The 18840-nt window shown below is 36.6% G+C and overlaps 2 protein-coding genes across 7 annotated transcripts; one reads left to right on the top strand and one right to left on the bottom strand.

Annotated features, from left to right (window-relative positions):
* Nucleotides 1-595: 595 nt before the first annotated feature.
* LOC116877750 (C-type lectin domain family 4 member E-like) lies at nucleotides 596-5537 on the top strand. 2 transcript variants are annotated; one of them, XM_032874678.1, is made up of 6 exons: nucleotides 596-777; nucleotides 1564-1656; nucleotides 2273-2362; nucleotides 3098-3249; nucleotides 3881-3996; nucleotides 5204-5537. In XM_032874678.1, exons 1-6 carry the CDS (start codon nucleotides 741-743, stop codon nucleotides 5352-5354), a joined length of 639 nt encoding a protein of 212 aa, XP_032730569.1. In that variant the 5' UTR covers nucleotides 596-740; the 3' UTR covers nucleotides 5355-5537. The 2 variants fall into 2 exon arrangements, with proteins under 2 accessions (XP_032730569.1, XP_032730570.1); XM_032874679.1 differs by lacking the exon at nucleotides 596-777 and adding an exon at nucleotides 808-1177 and having other exon boundaries at nucleotides 1561-1656.
* Nucleotides 5538-9653: 4116 nt separating this feature from the next.
* LOC116877749 (C-type lectin domain family 4 member D-like) lies at nucleotides 9654-18467 on the bottom strand. Of its 5 annotated transcripts, none has more exons than XM_032874673.1 (6): nucleotides 18141-18389; nucleotides 16499-16588; nucleotides 13974-14078; nucleotides 11890-12041; nucleotides 10278-10390; nucleotides 9654-9974 (listed from the first exon to the last, which is right to left on the bottom strand). In XM_032874673.1, the coding sequence occupies exons 1-6, from the start codon at nucleotides 18166-18168 to the stop codon at nucleotides 9830-9832; spliced, it is 633 nt and encodes a 210-aa protein (XP_032730564.1). In that variant the 5' UTR covers nucleotides 18169-18389; the 3' UTR covers nucleotides 9654-9829. The 5 variants fall into 5 exon arrangements, with proteins under 5 accessions (XP_032730564.1, XP_032730563.1, XP_032730568.1 ...); XM_032874672.1 differs by lacking the exon at nucleotides 18141-18389 and adding an exon at nucleotides 17851-18130; XM_032874677.1 differs by lacking the exon at nucleotides 16499-16588 and having other exon boundaries at nucleotides 18141-18390.
* Between the last annotated feature and the right edge of the window lie 373 nt (nucleotides 18468-18840).

Genomic DNA, 18840 nt, shown 5'->3' with positions numbered 1-18840 from the left:
GAATGGATCTGAATTTCAAAGTAGTCATACCACGTGAGGCGATTCAACTAGGGCGGACTTGTGAGATCACCTAGGGGTAAGCACTTTGATAGAAGAGATATAAACCCACAATGCAACATACACAGCATGAGAGAAATCCAGAAGTTTCAAGAGATGCAAGCGAAAGAAGTAGGAAAAAGAAAACATAAAATAGGAAAAGGAATTCACACGGCCAAGTTGTAAATGCATATACAACATGCCCAGCTCTGTGCCAAGTGTGAAGACTTGGAGTCTGTCCCATTTCCAGTTAATAAATGTGCGGTGGCAAGGACCGAAAGGGAAACTGTAAGTGCGGAGGAGGGCCCCACAAATGTCAAGGGCAGACCAAAGGATGAGTGATGCCTGGAAGAAAGTAGAGAAATTTTACCCACCAAAATAAAACTGTATTTTTAAGCCCCTGATGTGTCCACATGCTCAGTCCAATCTGCTGATACTTAACCACCTCACCGTTTCCCCATTTAGTTGTTTCCTAAACTGAGGAGACAGATGTGTCACCCGGTAAAGTCCCTTGTCGTCCTTATGCAAGAAAGGAAACCCTAACTAAAACAAAGCCACAGAACACATTGATATTATGATGTCTTAGGGTCACACTTCCTAAAAAACAGAAAAAGAATCATTTTTCTTGAGTCTTACCAACAAAATACTCCTGGATTCAGAAACTGACGAGAGGAGAGAAAGAGAGAGGGAAAGAGAGAGAGAGAATGAATTCATCCCAACCATCTACATCACAAGGCACAGGTAAAATTTGCAACTCTCCCTTTCTCTCATAGATCTTTCTTTTGGGAGGAGGTGATAAATATTTTGAGGGAAGGGACAACAGAAAAGTCTCCACTAGAACAAAAGAAGGGAGACAGAGACAGAATGCAAGAGAGGAAGATGAGGGAGGCAGTGGTTAGGGACGGTATGTTGTACAGAGGTTGGCTGGGCTGGATTCCAGGGAGAGCTGAATCAGACCGCTCTGCCCACCCTTTCCCTGTGTCGTGTTGGGCAAGTCACCTCACTTCTCTAGAACCCACTTTCCCTGTCTGTAAAATGTGTATCTGGAGGGAGGGGGAGAGGAGCTACTAGAGGTTGGCCCGCGTTTTATCTGATCTGATTGACAGAGAGCTTGGGAAATAAGACACCGAAAAGAGGAGAGCAGACGAGAGACAAGAAAAACAGAGAGGGTAAGAGGGAGAAATGGGAAAGAGAAAAATAGGAAAAGAAGGGGAAAAAATCTGGCAAACTTAGGAAGGAAAAATTGCCCATCTCAGTTCACGAATCTTAAGATTAGCGAATCTAGTGGTTCTGAAAGATGGTTCTGGGAACTTGCTGGCTCAGTACCAGGTCTCATGAAACATTAACTCTAGAGGCGAAGTGCCTTCATCTGTGTTTCAACACACCTTCCAGATGATTCTGATGCTGGAAGTTTGAAACTTACTCCATATAGAACAGTGCTAGTGGAAGGAACTAAGTGGTTGGGTAAGAATCTCTTTTGTAACCTGCTAGGGAAGATTGACTATGTTTGCGTATTTCTTTCTACAGAGAAAAGATGCTTGTCTTCCCAAGTTCTCTTATGGACTGTTGCTGGGGTCTCCATGCTACTGCTCAGCGCCTGTTTTATCACCAGATGTGTTGGTGAGTTCGAAAGGTCAAGTTTAATCTCCCTGGTGAATATTAGGGGTAAAATCTTTCTTGTTGCCTTTGGGTTCTCCTCCCCCTCAAAAGGTATTTCTGTTCCACTTTCTTCCCTATTTATCTCCAGGTTATTGCTCAACTAGAACCCCAACTAGAACAGAATAGTTACCAAATTTCAGTGACTTCTGGCACATTTTTCATGATAGACATTTTTCATCTCCTTGACAGCCTGTGTCCTTCCCTTTGCATTCATATCATTAGGGTAAACTTCTCTATGGGATCCTAACCAGAAGCATGACAAAATCGCTTTTAGGAAGAAGGGTAGGGAGGGTTGGCATAGAGAGAGTAAAGATTCATTTGTTTTCTCTGGGCCTTTGGACCTGAGATAAAATACATTCACCTTCATAAATCAGGAAAATCGTGAAATGTGAATTCCCTCTTCTTTCTTTGAGTAGGTAAATCTTGTCTCTCTGTATAGAAGGACAAATAGGAAAAAAGAAAAAAGAAAAGAAAAAGAAACCATGATGATTATTGGTACTTTCATTATAAATACAAAAATGATAACATTTATTTTTTTCAAGATTAATGAAGATTAACTCTGCACCTTTCCTTACAGTGACATATCGTGTCCTTCAACTCTGTGATGAGAATAAGTTCCAGCTACATGAGGCATTCATGGACTTCTCCTGCTCCAGGGATGGATTGGGTATAATAGTCCTCAAACTTGAACATCAACATTTATATATTTTTCATGATAGACATTTTTCATCTCTTTCATCATCACTTTTTTTTAAAGATTTTATTCATTTATTTCAGAGAGAGACAGCGAGTGCAAGCATGAACGTCAGGGAGGGGCAGAAGGAGAAATAGACTCACCACTGAGCAGAGAGCCTGATGGGGGGGCTCAATCCGGGGACCTGGGCTCATGACCTGAGCCAAAGGCAGACGCTAATTGACTGAACCACCCAGGGGCCCCTATATCGACACTTTTTTTTTTTTTTGGCTTCTAGATTGATTTGGGGACAAGTAAAGTGGTTAGATGATGTTCTGTTTTTCAAAAACAAAATGTAAAATCTTGCCTGTACTATATGAGAATGCTGAGGAATTGGTAAGAAGACAGTTCTAGAACTTCGGAAATGCAATTAGCATGGGGACAGGAAATCTTGGGGACGTTATAGAAAACTTTTAGAATAAATCTGAGGTATGTCTCAACAGAACCTAGAAGAGGAAGATTTTGTCTCCAGGAATGCATTTTCTTTTCCTCACTTGCTTCCAAATGGGGTTGAAGAAGAAAAATATATATATAGATGAGGGAATTTGCAAATACTTCAGAAATTTACTCCCTATGCTATTACATATACAGTCTTATTCCAAGTCTTAACAAAATGCTATATGACGCTCCTCCGGGCTAAAGCACTCATGGAAACTTCTCTTCTCCTAGGTTCAGTCAAGAATTGCTGTCCATCGAACTGGGTACATTTTCAATCTAGCTGCTACTTCTTTTCTACTAACACCATGTCCTGGGCATCGAGTTTAAAAAACTGCTCCGACATGGGAGCTCATCTTGTTGTTATCAACACACGGGAGGAACAGGTAGTTGGAGTGCAGCCTCCTCCAATGTCCGTGCGACCTTCTTCTCAGCATCTATCCCTTTCTCCATACGTGCATAGTGTTTGGGCCACAGCTACTATTTGTTAAATGAATGTATTGAAATGCATGCCATTTCTACTATTTCTGTAAGTCGATACTTATTCAATTTTCATCATAAGAAGAGCCTAAAACGAAGGGATTTCTATGTTCTGTTTCTTTATTAGGAAGATGGGGGAAGAAAAGGGCTGGGAGTTCATTTTAGAATGGCCATTACATTGATGAGCATACCATATGATTATGTCAGATATGTCAAAGGTATGGCCACTATCCTTACACTGTGATTAATAATGTTTCATGCTGGATATATACAGTAGATTTTGCTACAAATAACAGTAGATAAACTTGGAATTAGTTATTGAGAACCTCCTTCTCTGTTAAAGATTTGATTCTATGGTATGCATATTTTTACCACAATAAAAAGAATCAGGAGATAATCCTCCATGATCTTACAATTTCAGAGCCACTTATCATCTGCAGTCTTTGTCCTACTTTATTTCTCTTAAGAAAAATTGCCTTCAACATTTGTTCAAAATTGAAATAATTGATCTATTTTTTTATTGTGTTGCTTCCATAGGAATTCCTTTTCTTTACGAAACCTAAAAGGAGAGAGTTCTATATTGGACTGACAGACCAGGTGAACGAGGGTCAGTGGCAATGGGTAGATGGAACACCTTTCTCAGAATCTCTCAGGTAATTTCCTTCTTGCAGGAGAATTTTAACACTGTGTCAAATCAAAGTTAGACCATTGCTGCAGGGAATTCGCAGAACCTCCTCCTGTTCCACAAGATATCTTCGGGTCAACCCTTCATAATACGATTTGCAAGAAGATAGACAAAGGAAGCATGAGGATCTAGTGCCCCCATTTCCTGAGACTATCTGAATACGAGGGAAATAACAGATGAAAAAGAGAGGGTTAGAATTAAAGACTAATTCATTGGAAATGCAGCAGAGACAGAGTGAAATTCAGAGTCTTATGCCCCAAACTAGTAAATAAGACAAAAATAATGATTTGAGAAAGTGGAGTTATGGAGTGAGAGATGGAACCCCCTTGTTAATGTCCCTTTCTCCTTAATAATGACCTTACTTTGTTACTGCACAGCACTTCGGAGTTTTCAAAGTTTTTCTCTCATTCATTATTTCATTTTACCTAAATTACACCTTTCTGGTATACATGGGTATCATTAATCTTTACTTAGCATTTGAGGAAACTAAAGGTCAGGAAGGTTAAGGTCCGTTCTAAGAGTACAGCCCAGATGCCCTGAGACTTGAGAAAGTCGCTTCACTACAGCACAATAACACCACTGAAGTATGTACCTACGTGAATACAGACTCAGTATGGAATAAAGGGAACCAAAGGTAAGATGAGATATGAGTGTGAAGGAAACAAATCCATGAGAATATCAGAGCTTCGAAGGAAACACATCCACCAGAATATCAATAGCCACTCGTTATGGGTCGACAACCATGAGGGAGCATGACAGAATAGAAAATCAGGAATATGCAGTTCAGCTTCATTCCTCATAAACTCTATGACTTAGACAAATGGTTTAGCTTTCCTGGGATTCATTTTCCTTATCAACAAAATGGAGATTATAGGGACACCTGGGTGGCTCAGTTGGTTAAGTGTCTGCCTTCGGCTCTGGTCATGATCTTGGGGTCCTGGGGTCAGGTCTGCTTCTCCCTCTCCCTCTGTCTCTCCCCCGGCTTGTGCACTTTCTCTATCTCTGTCCAATAAATAAATAAAATATTTTTTAAATTAAAAAATAAAATGGAGATTACAATGCTTAACAAAAGTGTTGTGAAGTGATACAACACAAGTGTCATTTGCCTAGCATGTAGGTCACTTGGCTTCTTGTAGCTGGGATTTTAAATCTCCTGCATGATTATTCTTGTTCAGCTTCTGGGATGTCGGGGAGCCCAATAATTTAGTGACAGTGGAGGACTGTGCCACCATCCGAGACTCTTCAAATCCCAGGAAAAATTGGAATGATGTGCCCTGTTTCTTCAGTATTTTTTGGATTTGTGAAATGCCAGAAATAAATGTCTAAAGCAACAGAAAAATTCTCTAAGAGCAGAAAGCGCAACTAAAATGCATAAATATGGAGGCACAAGAGCATGAACATAGCTCCAACTGGAGAGAAGTGTGTGCGGCATTAATGAGGACTCCTTAGGGACATCGGGAGGACTTCATTGCTTTTGCTACCAATAAAAATGAGTCGTTTTGAATGTTATAATTTGTGATGCTAATTGACATGCATGTTTCTGCATGTTAGTCTCAGGACTTCTCGAAACTTACCAAGAAATTCTAGAACAAATGTCAGGAAAAGAAAAGTATGCTCCTTTGGGCACATTTGCTTCATTCGTGAAGACTGATGGAAAAATACAGGGACACAGAGCAAGAACAGAGCTCAGCAAGAAGAGGATTTTCAAAGTGACTTTGAAGCCCCTGAATTCAGGCTCTGGTCAATTCTTCTTTCTGGCTCCGGAAAAGTCTACATTCTCTTCTCAATTGCATACCATTTTTACCTCTGCCCGAGCAAGTATCTCCACTATGTTCTCCTGTACAACGAGTAAGAAACTCCCTCAAGTCGTGAAGCTTATCCCTGCTTCAAAGACATGTGGACTTCCCAGGTAATGGCCTTGACTAGGAAATGCCTCGCTAGGAAAAATCCATGCTGAGCTTCGGCTCCAGACAGACTATGATTCAGTCCATTTATCCCAAGAACTCCCTTTTCTCTTTCTTCTCTTCCACCGAATAACTGAATCTCACCTCAGTTTGTGGCTCTTGCTCAGCTAGGGTCCAACAGTGAAATTGTTTGAAGAGAACATTCAGCTCGATAATTTCCTATCCACTACTAGCATATTTTTTTCAGTACTGATAAGGTTATTCAAGAATATTTAAATAACAGTACCTTTAATAACCATGTTTCTTGCACACAGCACCATAAAAAGACCCTCAAAATTCATACATTGGAATGAATGTGTAATCATGAAATGGGAAAATTCAACTATGTAAGTGAATATAATATATTATCTTTCCTTAAAAATGTTTATTCTTCTTAGGTATAAGGGACCACGTGTGGTTTTAAAACCAATATGCCTTTAAATCTAAAGTCATTTGACCTAAAAATAATACAGTACATATATTTTCTACTTTCTAGTTTCCTTTTTTCAAATTATAAACATCAATGAAAGACATATGGAAATACTTTTATTCACCATTGTTTCTTTGTGGTTGGCTATAATTTGTTATTTTAAATTTTATTTCAGGGACACCTGGGTGGCTTAGTGTGTTAGGCCTCTGTCTTTGGCTCGGGTCATGATCTCAGGGTCCTGGGATCGAGCCCCGCATTGGGCTCTCTGCTCAGCGGGGTGCTGGCTTCCCCCTTTCCCTCTGCCTGCCTCTCTGCCTACTTGTAATCTCTTTCTCTCTGTCAAATAAATAAATAAATAAAATCTTTAAATTTTATTTCAATATTGAAAGATATATGAAAGTATTAGTATACTTTATTCACCATATATTTATAATTTGTTATGCAATTAACTTTGTCTTCAAAGTTTGGCAAGAAAAGAAACAATCACTCAGGGTTTACTGGTTAAAGATCAACAGAAACCAAGTTATTTATATGGAAAATTCTGAGTGGTACATCATCTGGTTGATTCTATTTAAAAATATATTTTTACAATAGGGCCTACAAAAATATTCAGGCACCAGAAAAGCCAGAAATTTCAAAAAAAATAAAAGAGTAAGCAATCATCTGTAGTCCCAAGACCATATTCCCAAAGTAAATCACTGTTAAGATGTAAATATTACCATGTGGGCCTCTAAATATTTTAAAGAAAAATCATTCTAATACATTTGGTGAAAATAATACACACTCATTATCAAAAATTTTTACTCATATGTTATCATGAATATGTAAATGTTATCACAGCTGAATCTTGTACTGTATCATGATTATGTATTATCTTACATACTTTCTTAAATACATTTTGCTTTTTGTACAGCTAATATTGGCAGCATTTTTTATATACCTAGTTTTCTATGTACTGATTAATAATGCATCCCTTAACTACGCAGAATTGTACATCATCTCTCAATGCATTCAAATACATTCTATCAGTCCCATATTTTTAAGAGGAAAAGAAATCCTCTTGGAACTGTCTTCCTTTTCTGATCTGAACTGGGATTGTTCTTATGGTTTCTTTCATAGCCATTATTTTGTTGATTTTTATTAGACAAAGGAAATATTTTATCACTTAAAGGTTATTTCAGATTATGATATACCAATATAATGAAACACTATTTAGTTATTTGGAACAAGGTATAAAACATTTCCCAAACCATATTTTTAAGTAAAAAATGCAAGATGATTACCCAAAAACACAAATAATCCAATTAAAAAATAAGCAAAAGACATGAACAGACATTACTCCAAAGAAGACAAAATCTTTTCATGGGTCTATGAAAGATGCTCAACATCATTCATCATCAGGGGAAAACAAATCAAAACCACAATGAGATATCACCCCACACCAGTCAGAATGGCTAAAATCAAAAACACAAAAAACAACAAGTGTTGGCAAGGATGTGAAGAAGATTGTTGGTGAGAATGCAAGTTGGTGCAGCCACTGTGGAAAACAGTATGGATGTTCCTCAAAAAAATAAAAATAGAACTGCCATACTATCACACTACTGGGTGTTTACCCAAAGAATATAAAAACATTAATTCAGAGGGATACATGCACCCCTATGTTTATTGCAGCATTATCTATAGTAGCCTAACTATGGAAGCAGTCCAAATGTCCATCAATTGATGAATAGATAAAGAAGAGTGATATACACATCACACACAACAGAATTATACACACACAACATTATAGTGTGTATATATATATATATACACACACACACACACACACACACACACACACATACATACACACACACTCAACAGAATATTACTCGGGTGAAATCTTGCCATTTGCACAAGAGTGTTATATGCTAAATGAAATAGAGAAAGACAAATACCACATTATTTCACATATGTGGAATTTAAGAAACAAAACAAATAAGCAAGGGAAAAAAAAGAGAGAGACAAACCAAGAAACAGACTTTTAATTATAGAGAACAAACTGGTGGTTACCAGAGGAGAGGTGGTAGGGAAAGGGGGAAAGAAGAGATGGGGATCAAAGAATACCCTGATCATGATGAAAAACAAACAGACAAAACCCCTGAGATTCATGGGAGAAAAAAAATTGCAAGACATTTAAGATGCTATAGATAATGTTTCCACTAGTGTTAGAAAAAAATGGGTTGTATATGTATATACATTTATATAACATGTATTTAAACATATACAGAAATATGTATAAGAAACTGACGATCATAGTTTCTCTGAAGAGGCATTTAAGGGACTGGAGTTCAGGGTGGAAGATTTAACTCATATTTTCATTTATAATTTTCTGGTTTGCCTTTTTAACATATACATATCATACTTTTTCAAAGACAAAACCAGTGTTTAAATTTTTTTTAATTTTTTTAAATTTCTTTTCAGCATAACAGAATTCATTGTTTTTGCACCACACCCAGTGCTCCATGCAATACGTGCCCTCCTTAATACCCACCCCCTGACTCCCCCAACCTCCCACCCCCCGCAGTGTTTAATTTTTTTAAGTGTTTCAAACTTCTAGGACTACCACAGTGTCCTAATAAATTTTGCAGTTATTTTTATGAAATTACTATCAGCTGTCTTAAAGAAATTTTGAAGAATAGAAGTGCCATGGGAGGTGGGGACAGACTGAAAGGGGCTGAGGGGAGAAACAGGGGGACCATTCAGAAGGCTATTGCAATAATCCAGGTAAGAAAGGTGGTCTGTGGTGGTCACCAAAGAGGTACTGAAAAATAATCAGACTGCAAGAAATAGATTAGGGAGCACCTGGGTGGCTCAGTCAGTTGAGCAACTGACTCTTGATTTCAGCTTAGGTCATGATCTCAGGGTTGTGAGATTGAACCCCATGTTGGGCCCCACATCAGGCTCTGTGCTTGGTGGGGAATCTGCTTGAGATTCTCTCTCTCTCTCAAATAAATACATACATCTTAAAAAAAATTAAAGAGTTTATCATAACTGGGGCCAAAATAATGGCATACCACTACCAGTTGGAATACCCCACATTGTAAAAATCTGAGCAGAGGAAAGCAGTGACTAAGAGATGGCATCATCTGAGCCATTCTGGTTGATATGTCATCAATTCACACCAACTGAAAAGGAAATACTCTGATATACTATCAAGAAAGCAACGTTAATGAAAATGGATTCTCAGAAAAGATGACTCCTGCCACCATACCACACAAAAACATAGTATCTTGAATAAATAGAACAAAAATAAATAAGGCCATCATAACTAAAATTTTTCTATTTTCTCAGCAGGTTTTCTCTGTTCCAATGGTGCAGGTACATTCTTCCCTAGTCTAATTGGTTCTTCTTTTCTGTCCCCATCACAAGGACTTCTTTGGATGTTTCTAGTTGAATGCTGTTCCAGGTAATTTACAAATACTTTTTGTCTCAAAGTTACAAGGAGAATCATTCCATGTCCATTTGTCTTGGACATTAACAAGGACAATACAATTTTCTTCCTGATTTTTGGCTTTACCCTCATGCCATAATCTGAAATGAAAGAAAAAAATATATATATTTATATTTATATTTATATTTATATTTATATTTATATGTGTGTGTGAGTGTGTGTGTATGTGTAGGTCAGGAGACATGCAGGGAAAATGTCTTTGGTGAAAAATACGGAGTGCACTAATAGAAGTACCATAGTATATTAGTATGGGGTTACTCAACACATAGTGCTCTATTCTGAGTAATCATTCCTACATCAGTATACTGCAGCCCAAATGAATTCTGCTTGCTATCTTCCCAGCTTTGCCTATAAAGCTCTTACACGCCAGTCAACATACTCACAAATTATGTGGGTTAAATGCTGTCTTGTTCACCAAGGATCGGCCTCCATGATTCTCATCTATAAGTCCCAGGAAATATGAAAATCGTCTCTCCAAAAATTGAGTAATAAAGTTCTGCATAAAAATATGAATTTTGTATAATTACATAAAAATTTTATAAAAATTGTAATTTTAATAAGTATATTTGCAATTATCATTTGATAGCTATTATGTTAGGTAACATAATAGCTAACATAATATTATGTTATGTTAGGAAAAGCTATTATGTTAGGAAAAGAGAGAAATGGTCAGATAGATTATTAGCTAAGCACAAAAGCAGTGTCATCAGACAGATGTGCTTTCAAATCCTGCCTCTGCCATTTATTGTGTAATGTAGTAAGTGCTCTAATCTCACCAAACCCAAGTTTTCTGATCTCCAAAAGGACCACTCTACTACTGCACAGAGTTACTGTGATGAGTAAGTGAGATCACGCTTGCAAATCACTTAGCACAATGTTTAATAGGATCACATTTTTTAAAACTTTCATTTTTAAAATTGCCTTTTATGCATGTGTGTATTAAATTAAGTTCCATTTTATTCAAAGAGTTGGTGAACCTATAGATTGCAAAGCCATGAGGACAGAATCCTCTGGGAAACCTCCCTAAGAAAAGAGTAGAATATGAGTTACATATATACTATATATATGCATATAGTGTGTGTGTGTGTGTGTGTGTGTGTATATGTATATATATATATATATATATATATATATATATATGGAAGTATATTACAAGAGGAAATTGTGTTTTAAGAAGTGCTTTAAAAAGGGGCGCCTGGGTGGCTCAGTGGGTTAAAGCCTCTGCCTTCAGATCAGGTCATGATCCCTGGGTCCTGGGATCAAGCCCCACAATCGGGCTCTCTGCTCAGCGGGAAGCCTGCTTCTCCCTCTCTCTGCCTGCCTCTCTGCCTACTTGTGATCCCTGTCTGTCAAATAAATAAATAAATAAATAAATAAAGTCTTTAAAAAAAAAAGTGCTTTAAAAAAAATTAAAAATTAAAAAAAAGAAGTTCTTTAAAGTCCTTTAAAGAACTGAATTAAACTTAAGAATTTTTTTTACTTAGAGTTACAACCATGAGACTGAATTGTATTTCTTATGATTTCTCCTGAGAAGCTATTTCAGTCCTGCTTAACCATTCATTTATTCACTTACTCACCAAACATTTATCAAGACCTATCCAGTGTCCCTAGCACTGTGCAGGACTTTGGAGATGCAAAGATTAGGAGAGCACAGCCACAGACCTCTGCAAAGGAGAGTCATTGGCAGACAGGGAGCAGTGAACAGATAACCTCAGTACAGTGTAAGTGTCATGACCACACAGTGCACAAAGTTCCACAGGTATCTCTCCAAATTAGAACAGGGAGGATGGCATAGGGAAGGTGGTCAGGGTAGTTTTCTAGAGGAAATAACATGTGAATCAAATCTGGAAAGACCAAAAGTTGGCCAGATGAAGATAAATGAGCAAGGAAGATAAAACAGATGAAGCAAAGGCGTAGAGGCAGAACAGAGAAATTCCTCTTTCTCTGCAAAGAGATTCAAAGAGCAGAGAGATGGATTTGAGCCTTCCAACATACCAGCTCAGCTTCTGTGCTGATGGTGGCCAGATGAGCCCCCATCCTCATGCAGTTCCTTTCGCTCTTAACCCATGTCTTGTTGTCATTAAGAGGAAAATAGCAGTTGGACTGGAATGCTCTCCAGCCAAAAGGACAGCAATTCCAGGTGGTCCCTCATGAGAAAATTGAAATGAAAATCAGTTGCAAAGGAGCATTTTATCTCTAAGAGATTGCATAGTTATTCTGCTAACTATCCAGTTAATATTTTTTGGAAATAATACCAAGATTACCAATATCATTTTTCCCCTTTTTAAAAAATCCTGAAAATTGCATTTCTAAATATTTCTGAGCAAAAGTATCTGAATCACATAGTGACTTATATGGAAATCATAAGATATTCTCTTAGAAGACAACATCATTTTTCAATGTCCATGTATTTACTTCTATTTTTGAAGTGCTTCTAGAACAAAGCCTTTTGCAGGTAATTTTATCTAAAGAGGGTAGAGAACCTATTAGAACTCTCAAGCATTTGCCCATCTCCCAAAGGATGGGGGATTTTACAGATTCCAGCAAAATATAAGAGACAAAGTCACTTTGGAAAAGCTGTATATTCTAGGAGGGAAGTCCTTAAGATATGCCTGAATCAAAAGAAAATGGAATTAAACTAATGTTATGTTTTGGATGCCAAAAATGGATCCTAAATGTGTTGTTATATTCTCCAGTTATTCAACTAATTACAGTCATGAGAAATCTATTTCTATTTATCGATGTTTACTCTTGTACCAGATACTCCTATTGTTCTAATCTCTCCTCATTTACTACTGATTACTTTAAATTGGACTCTGAATCTGAATGGAAATGGAAGTAAGACAAAACAAAGAGGCAGGGCTTCCTGGGTGGCTCAGTGGGTTAAGCTTCTGCCTTCAGCTCAGGTCCTGATCTCGGGGTTCTGGGATCAAGTCCCACATCGGGCTCTCTGCTAGGCAGGGAGCCTTCCTCCTCCTCTCTCTCTCTCTCTCTCTCTCTACTTGTGATCTCTCTCTCTGTCAAATAAATAAATTCTTTAAAAAAAAAACAAAAAACAAAGAGGCAACCCATGGAATGGGAGAATATATTTGCAAATGACACTACAGACAAAGGGCTAATATCCAAGGTCTATAAAGAACTCCTCAAACTCAACACTCAAAAAATAGATAATCACGTCAAAAAATGGGCAGAAGACATGAACAGACACTTCTCCAAAGACACATGAAAAAAATGTTCATCATCATTAGCCACCAGGGAAATTCAAATCAAGACCACATTGAAATACCACCTTACACAGTTAGAATGGCCAAAATTAACAAGACAGGAAACAACATGTGTTGGAGAGGATGTGGAGAAAGGGGAACCCTCTTACACTGTTGGTGGGAATGCAAGTTGGTGCAGTCACTTTGGAAAACGTGTGGAGATTCCTTAAGAAATTAAAAATAGCAACTTTATGACCCTGAAATTGCACTACGGGGTATTTTCCCCAAAGATACAGATGTAGTGAAAAGAAGGGCCATCTGTACCCCCATGTTCATAGCAGCAATTGCCACAATCGCCAAACCGTGGAAAGAGCCAAAATGCTCTTCAACAGATGAATGGATAAAGAAGATATGGTCCATATATACAATGGAATATTATGCCTGCATCAGAAAGGATGACTACCCAACTTTTGTATTAACATGGATGGGACTGGAAGAGATTATGCTGAGTGAACTAAGTCAAGCAGAGAGAGTCAATTATCATATGGTTTTATTTACTTGTGGAGCATAAGGAATAACATGGAGGAGATTAGGAGAAGGAAAGGATAAGTGAATTGGGAAAATCAGAGGGGGAGATGAACCATGAGAAACTGTGGACTCTGAGAAACAAACTGAGGGTTTTAGAGGGGAAGGGGGTAGGGGGTTAGGTGAGCCCGTTTGTGGATATTAAGGAGGGCCCATATTGCATGGAGCACGGGGTGTGGTGCATAAACAATGAATCTTGGAACACTGAAAAAATAAAATAAAATGAAATGTTAATTTTCAAAAAGGAAATGGAAGTAAGAAAGAAATTCTCCTATGCTCTTTTCTATCTACCTTTCAATTTTGACTTCTCTCTGGTGCATGTCAGCTTCATGTGGTACTCTGGTAACTTGAACACTCTTGCTTCTCTCCTGCAGCGTAGAATGTTGTGATGAGTTACTGTCAAAGGGGAAAAGAGTTAGTTTTCTTTTCCTATATAATCACTTACTTAGGGAAATGGGAGCTGGTCACTCTGGTCCCTCTCTTCTCCTAAGAGTTAAGGTAACTAACCCTTATTCTTATTACCCAGTTCCTCTGTTCCAGTCCCAGGTGAATAGGTTGAAAATAATTGTCAAAATTTAATATTTTATTATCATATTATCCATTTTGTGGTTTATGGGAGTAGTCCCGCAAACCTTTACGTGTATATGCTTTTAAGCATATTTTTCTATCAGAATCTGTTTTAGAGTGGGGATTTTTAGAGAATGTTGTGATAGGTCTGCCAAGTATTATCAGCCAGATATATTCCCTTATCTTTAAATATTTTTACTTTGAGGGAAACCTGGGTGGCTCAGTTGGTTGAGCATCTAACTCTTGATTTTGGCTCAGATCATAGTCTCAGGGTTGTGAAATCAAACCCCACATTGGGCTCTGTGCTGTGCATGGAGCCTAAGATATTCTCTCTCTCTCTCTCTCTCTCTCTCTCCCACCGCCCCTTGCCCATCCCATTCACACACTCGCTCTCCCTTTCTCTCTTCCCAAAATAAATAATAAATAAATAAATAAATATTTTTACTTTGAAACATAATCAAGTGCAAAGAAGTGAAAAACACAAATGTACAGTTCATCAAATTATTATAAAGTGAACACTCCAGGTAACAACAATCTGGCTTAAGAAACATAACATTGCCAATACCTCAGGTGGCCTTCACATCCCAAATACAACCCACTTCCTCTTTCTTAAAGATAGCTATACCATGGCTTTTAAACCAATCATTTTGTGCTTTGCTTCAAATTTTACCCCTTGATAACATATCCCTAAACCCTACAGATCAGATTTGCCTGCTTTTGAACATCATATAAAAAAAATGATAAAATATGCATTCTTTTAGTTCCGTCTTTTGCTCGGTGTTATTTCTGAAATTTATTTTTATTGTTACATACAACCATAATCCATTTATTTTTATTACTATAATGTGATCTACTGTCTTAATGCACTAAAACGTATAGCCTTCTTCTGGTAGACATTTGCTTTGCTTCCAGTGTTTGACTATTATGAATGATACCATTCTGAGCATTTTTGACCATGCATCCTAGAGCACATGAGCATACATTTCTGTAGGCTATATGCCTCGGAGTGGAATTGCTGGTAATAGAATATGCATATTGCCAACTATGATAGTAGCAAAGTTTTCCAAAGTGGTTGTACTGCTCTATGCTCCCATAAGCAGCAGTTCATGGGAGTTTCAGTTGCTCCACATCATCATCAATACTTAATAGCACTAGAATTTTTAATTATTGCCATCCTGGTATGTTTGCAATGGTATCTCATTTTGTGAGTTGAATTTTCATTTCCCTGAAAACTAATGAGCTTGACATTTTTTATGTGTTCATTAAACTTTTCAATTTTTCTTTTCTATAGTGCCTATTCAAAATTTTGCCTATTTTTCTGCTGTATTGTCAGGACTTTCTCCTATTGTTTTGAAAGAATTGTTTATATATACTGTACATTAATTTTTTATCAATTATATGCATTACAAACACCTTCTATGGCTGCTTTGTTTCTTGGTATTTTTGTTGTACACTAATTCTTACTTTAATGTAGTATAATTGGTCAATATTTTCCTCACTGGCTAGCACATTTTATGACTTAAGAAATCATTCCCTGACTTGAGGATATGAATATATTCTCCATTTATCTTCTAAAAAGCATTATTGATTTGCTTTTCACATTTGGCCAATAATTCATGTCAGGTTGGTTTTATACATGATATACAGGGGACAGATTTCATTTTTTGAATGAGGATAATCAATGGTCTTGATTGAACAAAATTGTCCTTTCCCTATACCTGCAGTATCCCCTTCTGTTTTATATAAACAGTTCATATATGCAAGATCTGTAACTAAGCTCTCTATTCCTTTCCTCTGGTCTATTTGTCTGTACTTGCACCTATACTATATTATTGTAATTATAATAATTTTATACAAGGTCTTGCTACCAGAAAGAACAAATCTTTCAACTGTTCTTTTCAAAGCCAGAGTACAGTCTATCTGAAAGTTGTTTTTTTGCTGGTTATTCTTTACTGATAAGATACAGCCCCTTATAATCTCAGTCAAAACTGGGGAATGATTTACTTCAGCCACCAACCTTCATAGGTCTAGGAAAGTGTTTAACTTCCATCATTCATTCCCTGACATAAGACAGCACCATCAAAGGACAAAAAGTGAAAAATGTAGCTCTGAATTTTAAATTCAAGACCCTGAAAAGCAGTATGGATTGAAATGTTGGGACGGGGAATCAAAATAACAAAAGACTTAGAGGAACTTCATGAATGTTGTTTGGGGAAATTCACAGAGTTCCATTTCTGCTAATAACTTACCCAAACAGTTTGCAATAAGACAAGCACTGAGAACTGAGATGTAAAAAACAGCAATGGCCCAAGGGATCATCTGGGAATGCTGGCCTCTGACTAGGGCAAAAGGAAAGATAAATACATCGTCTTCTCTGCCACAAGAACTGGGGAAGATATTCTACTGAGAAGCAAGCTAAATATGAGCTCATCCACAATATTTTAGATCTAGAGGAGAGCTTAAAGATTTCCTCCTGAATAAATCAGTTTTAGAATTTACTGATAAAAACATACATACATACATACATACATACATAAAAATATAACCTTTTTTTAATGGAAAGGCTTTTTATAAGACAGAAAACTCAAAGATCATAAAAAAATTGATAATTTCACTCCATAAAGATTAAAACTTCTATATGACACAAATAATGTTAAAACACAAGGGACATATGAAAGAAAATTTTGTCACAATATTAATGTCTAGACTGTACAGAGAATTTCAAAAAGCAAATTAAAAACTGAGCAAAAGTTTGACCAGGAAATTTGCTGAAAATTTAGTTTGCTGAAATTATGAATGATCATTAAACAGAAAAGTATGCTCAAAGAAATGCAAACTAAAATATTATGGTATAATTTTTCACATATGAGATTTTTAAAAGAAAATAGAAAATATATAGTATCAGCAAGACTGAGGAAAAATAAACTCTCTTGGTGTTAGCATATATTTTATGCTAAACTATAAATTAGAAAGCTTTTAGACAGACCAAGTTAGCAACACTTATCAACTTCTCAGTGCATCATATTTACCACAACAATATCAATTCTAGAGCTCTATCATGTAGAAAAATTGAATTTATTTCTATGAAAGGATAGTCATTGCAGTACTTGTAGAAATATATAATTTTAAAATTAATAATTAAAATTAAAATAATTAAAATTAATGTTTTACTTCACCTCATCACTCTACCATGGCAAATTTCAATGGGACCACAGTGTACCTTGGTCCTGAAACACAGCTTTTTATGTAACAATATGTCTTGGAGACCTTTTTCTGTCAACACCTACTAATATATAGGATTATTTGAATCACTGCAAAATTCCATCACAGAGATTCACCATCATTTAGAATCTGTACTATTAGTAATATACAAGCAAGTATTGGTTTCTGGTGTTTTTTCTGTTTCTAAAATTACTGCAATGAATATCCTTTCATAGAAATAATAATATTTGTTCTATTTCTCAAAAATATTGTTTAATATTCTTATAATACAAATACATTGTGACCCTTAAGTACAGCATAAAATGGGATAAAGTCAGAGCCTCAGGTAAACTGTGAACCTTAGTTGCTGTGTTTTGTCTATCTTCCTTCCTCCTCTTACCTTTAAAAGAATCTTCCCAAATTGCTCTCTTTCTTTCCATCTTATTTTTCTTTTGCATAATTTATCTCTTGTCTTGGCCCAATGTATGTTTCACAAAGAAGTTTCTCTTACCCAACATACTTGAGTTTATCTATGACCTTTCTCCTCACCAAAGTCATTGTCATTTCCTCTAACTCCTCCTCATCATCATCTTCAATCTTCAGAACTATAACTACCATTAATTTATATTTTTAAATCTTAGTCATAATTACATTTGCTTCTTTAAAACTGAGAGGAGAGAATGTACTCACGTTTATTTTGAGGTTCTTCTTGCTCCATTGTGGGTTAATTCTCTTCCTGTCCAGTGACTGGGAGAATGAGAAGCCTCTTCTGATTTTGCCCCAAGTGTATATTTCTGTGGGTAAGGAGTATACCCTCAGAAATACTTGAGATTGAACATTAATCCTACTTATTCTGGTAAGATCAAAAAGTTCTCTACATAAAAGACAAGTCAAAAGAAGAAGTCTTTTCAAAGACAAGTTTCGATTCACTCTGAGAAACAGAGCAAAGACGAAAGGAAATTGGGAAAGCAACACCCAAAAACAGCCAGTAGAAATTTCCATGAAGTATGTTGAGATCACTAGATTAGTGTGTCATGTGAAATTTCTCAATTTGTTTTTATTCATTCAAACAAAAAGTTTAGCAATGCCCTAAAAGAATAATCATTATGCTTAATAAAAATTTAATACACATTCCTTCATCTTTCTTTCTTTCTTCTTCTTTTTTTTTTAGGGAGGGGTGTTATATTTTCAAATTACATGTTACATGCTTGAGGTAAATTATGCCTTAAAAATGTCTCTAAGCTGAGTAAGTTGTATGCAAGATGACAAAAGATAATGCCAGTAATGAGTTAAAGCTTTTTTAAAAAGAGATTTTATTAATTTATTTGAAAGAGCACAGAGGGAGAGTGAAAGAGAGAAGGTGGCTCCCTTCTGAGCACAGAGCCCAAGG

Source organism: Lontra canadensis, unplaced genomic scaffold, assembly GCF_010015895.1.
Source record: "Lontra canadensis isolate GAN:19392208 unplaced genomic scaffold, GSC_riverotter_1.0 scaffold53, whole genome shotgun sequence".
NCBI lineage: Eukaryota > Metazoa > Chordata > Mammalia > Carnivora > Mustelidae > Lontra > Lontra canadensis.
This window is presented reverse-complemented; position numbering and strand designations above follow the sequence as displayed.

Bases quoted from the DNA above. Each gene is read 5' to 3' on its own strand.
- LOC116877750 (XM_032874678.1), top strand. From the start codon at position 741: ATGAATTCATCCCAACCATCTACATCACAAGGCACAG. The intron at 778-1,563 runs GTAAAATTTGCA...TTCTTTCTACAG, and splicing joins ATCTACATCACAAGGCACAG to AGAAAAGATGCTTGTCTTCC. The intron at 3,250-3,880 runs GTAGTTGGAGTG...TTGCTTCCATAG, and splicing joins TCAACACACGGGAGGAACAG to GAATTCCTTTTCTTTACGAA.
- LOC116877749 (XM_032874672.1), bottom strand. From the start codon at position 17,908: ATGCAAAAGAAAAATAAGATGGAAAGAAAGAGAGCAATTTGGGAAGAT. The intron at 14,079-16,498 runs GTAAGTTATTAG...CCCCTTTGACAG, and splicing joins TCTTATTGCAAACTGTTTGG to TAACTCATCACAACATTCTA. The intron at 10,391-11,889 runs GTATGTTGGAAG...ATTTTTATGCAG, and splicing joins TCAGCACAGAAGCTGAGCTG to AACTTTATTACTCAATTTTT.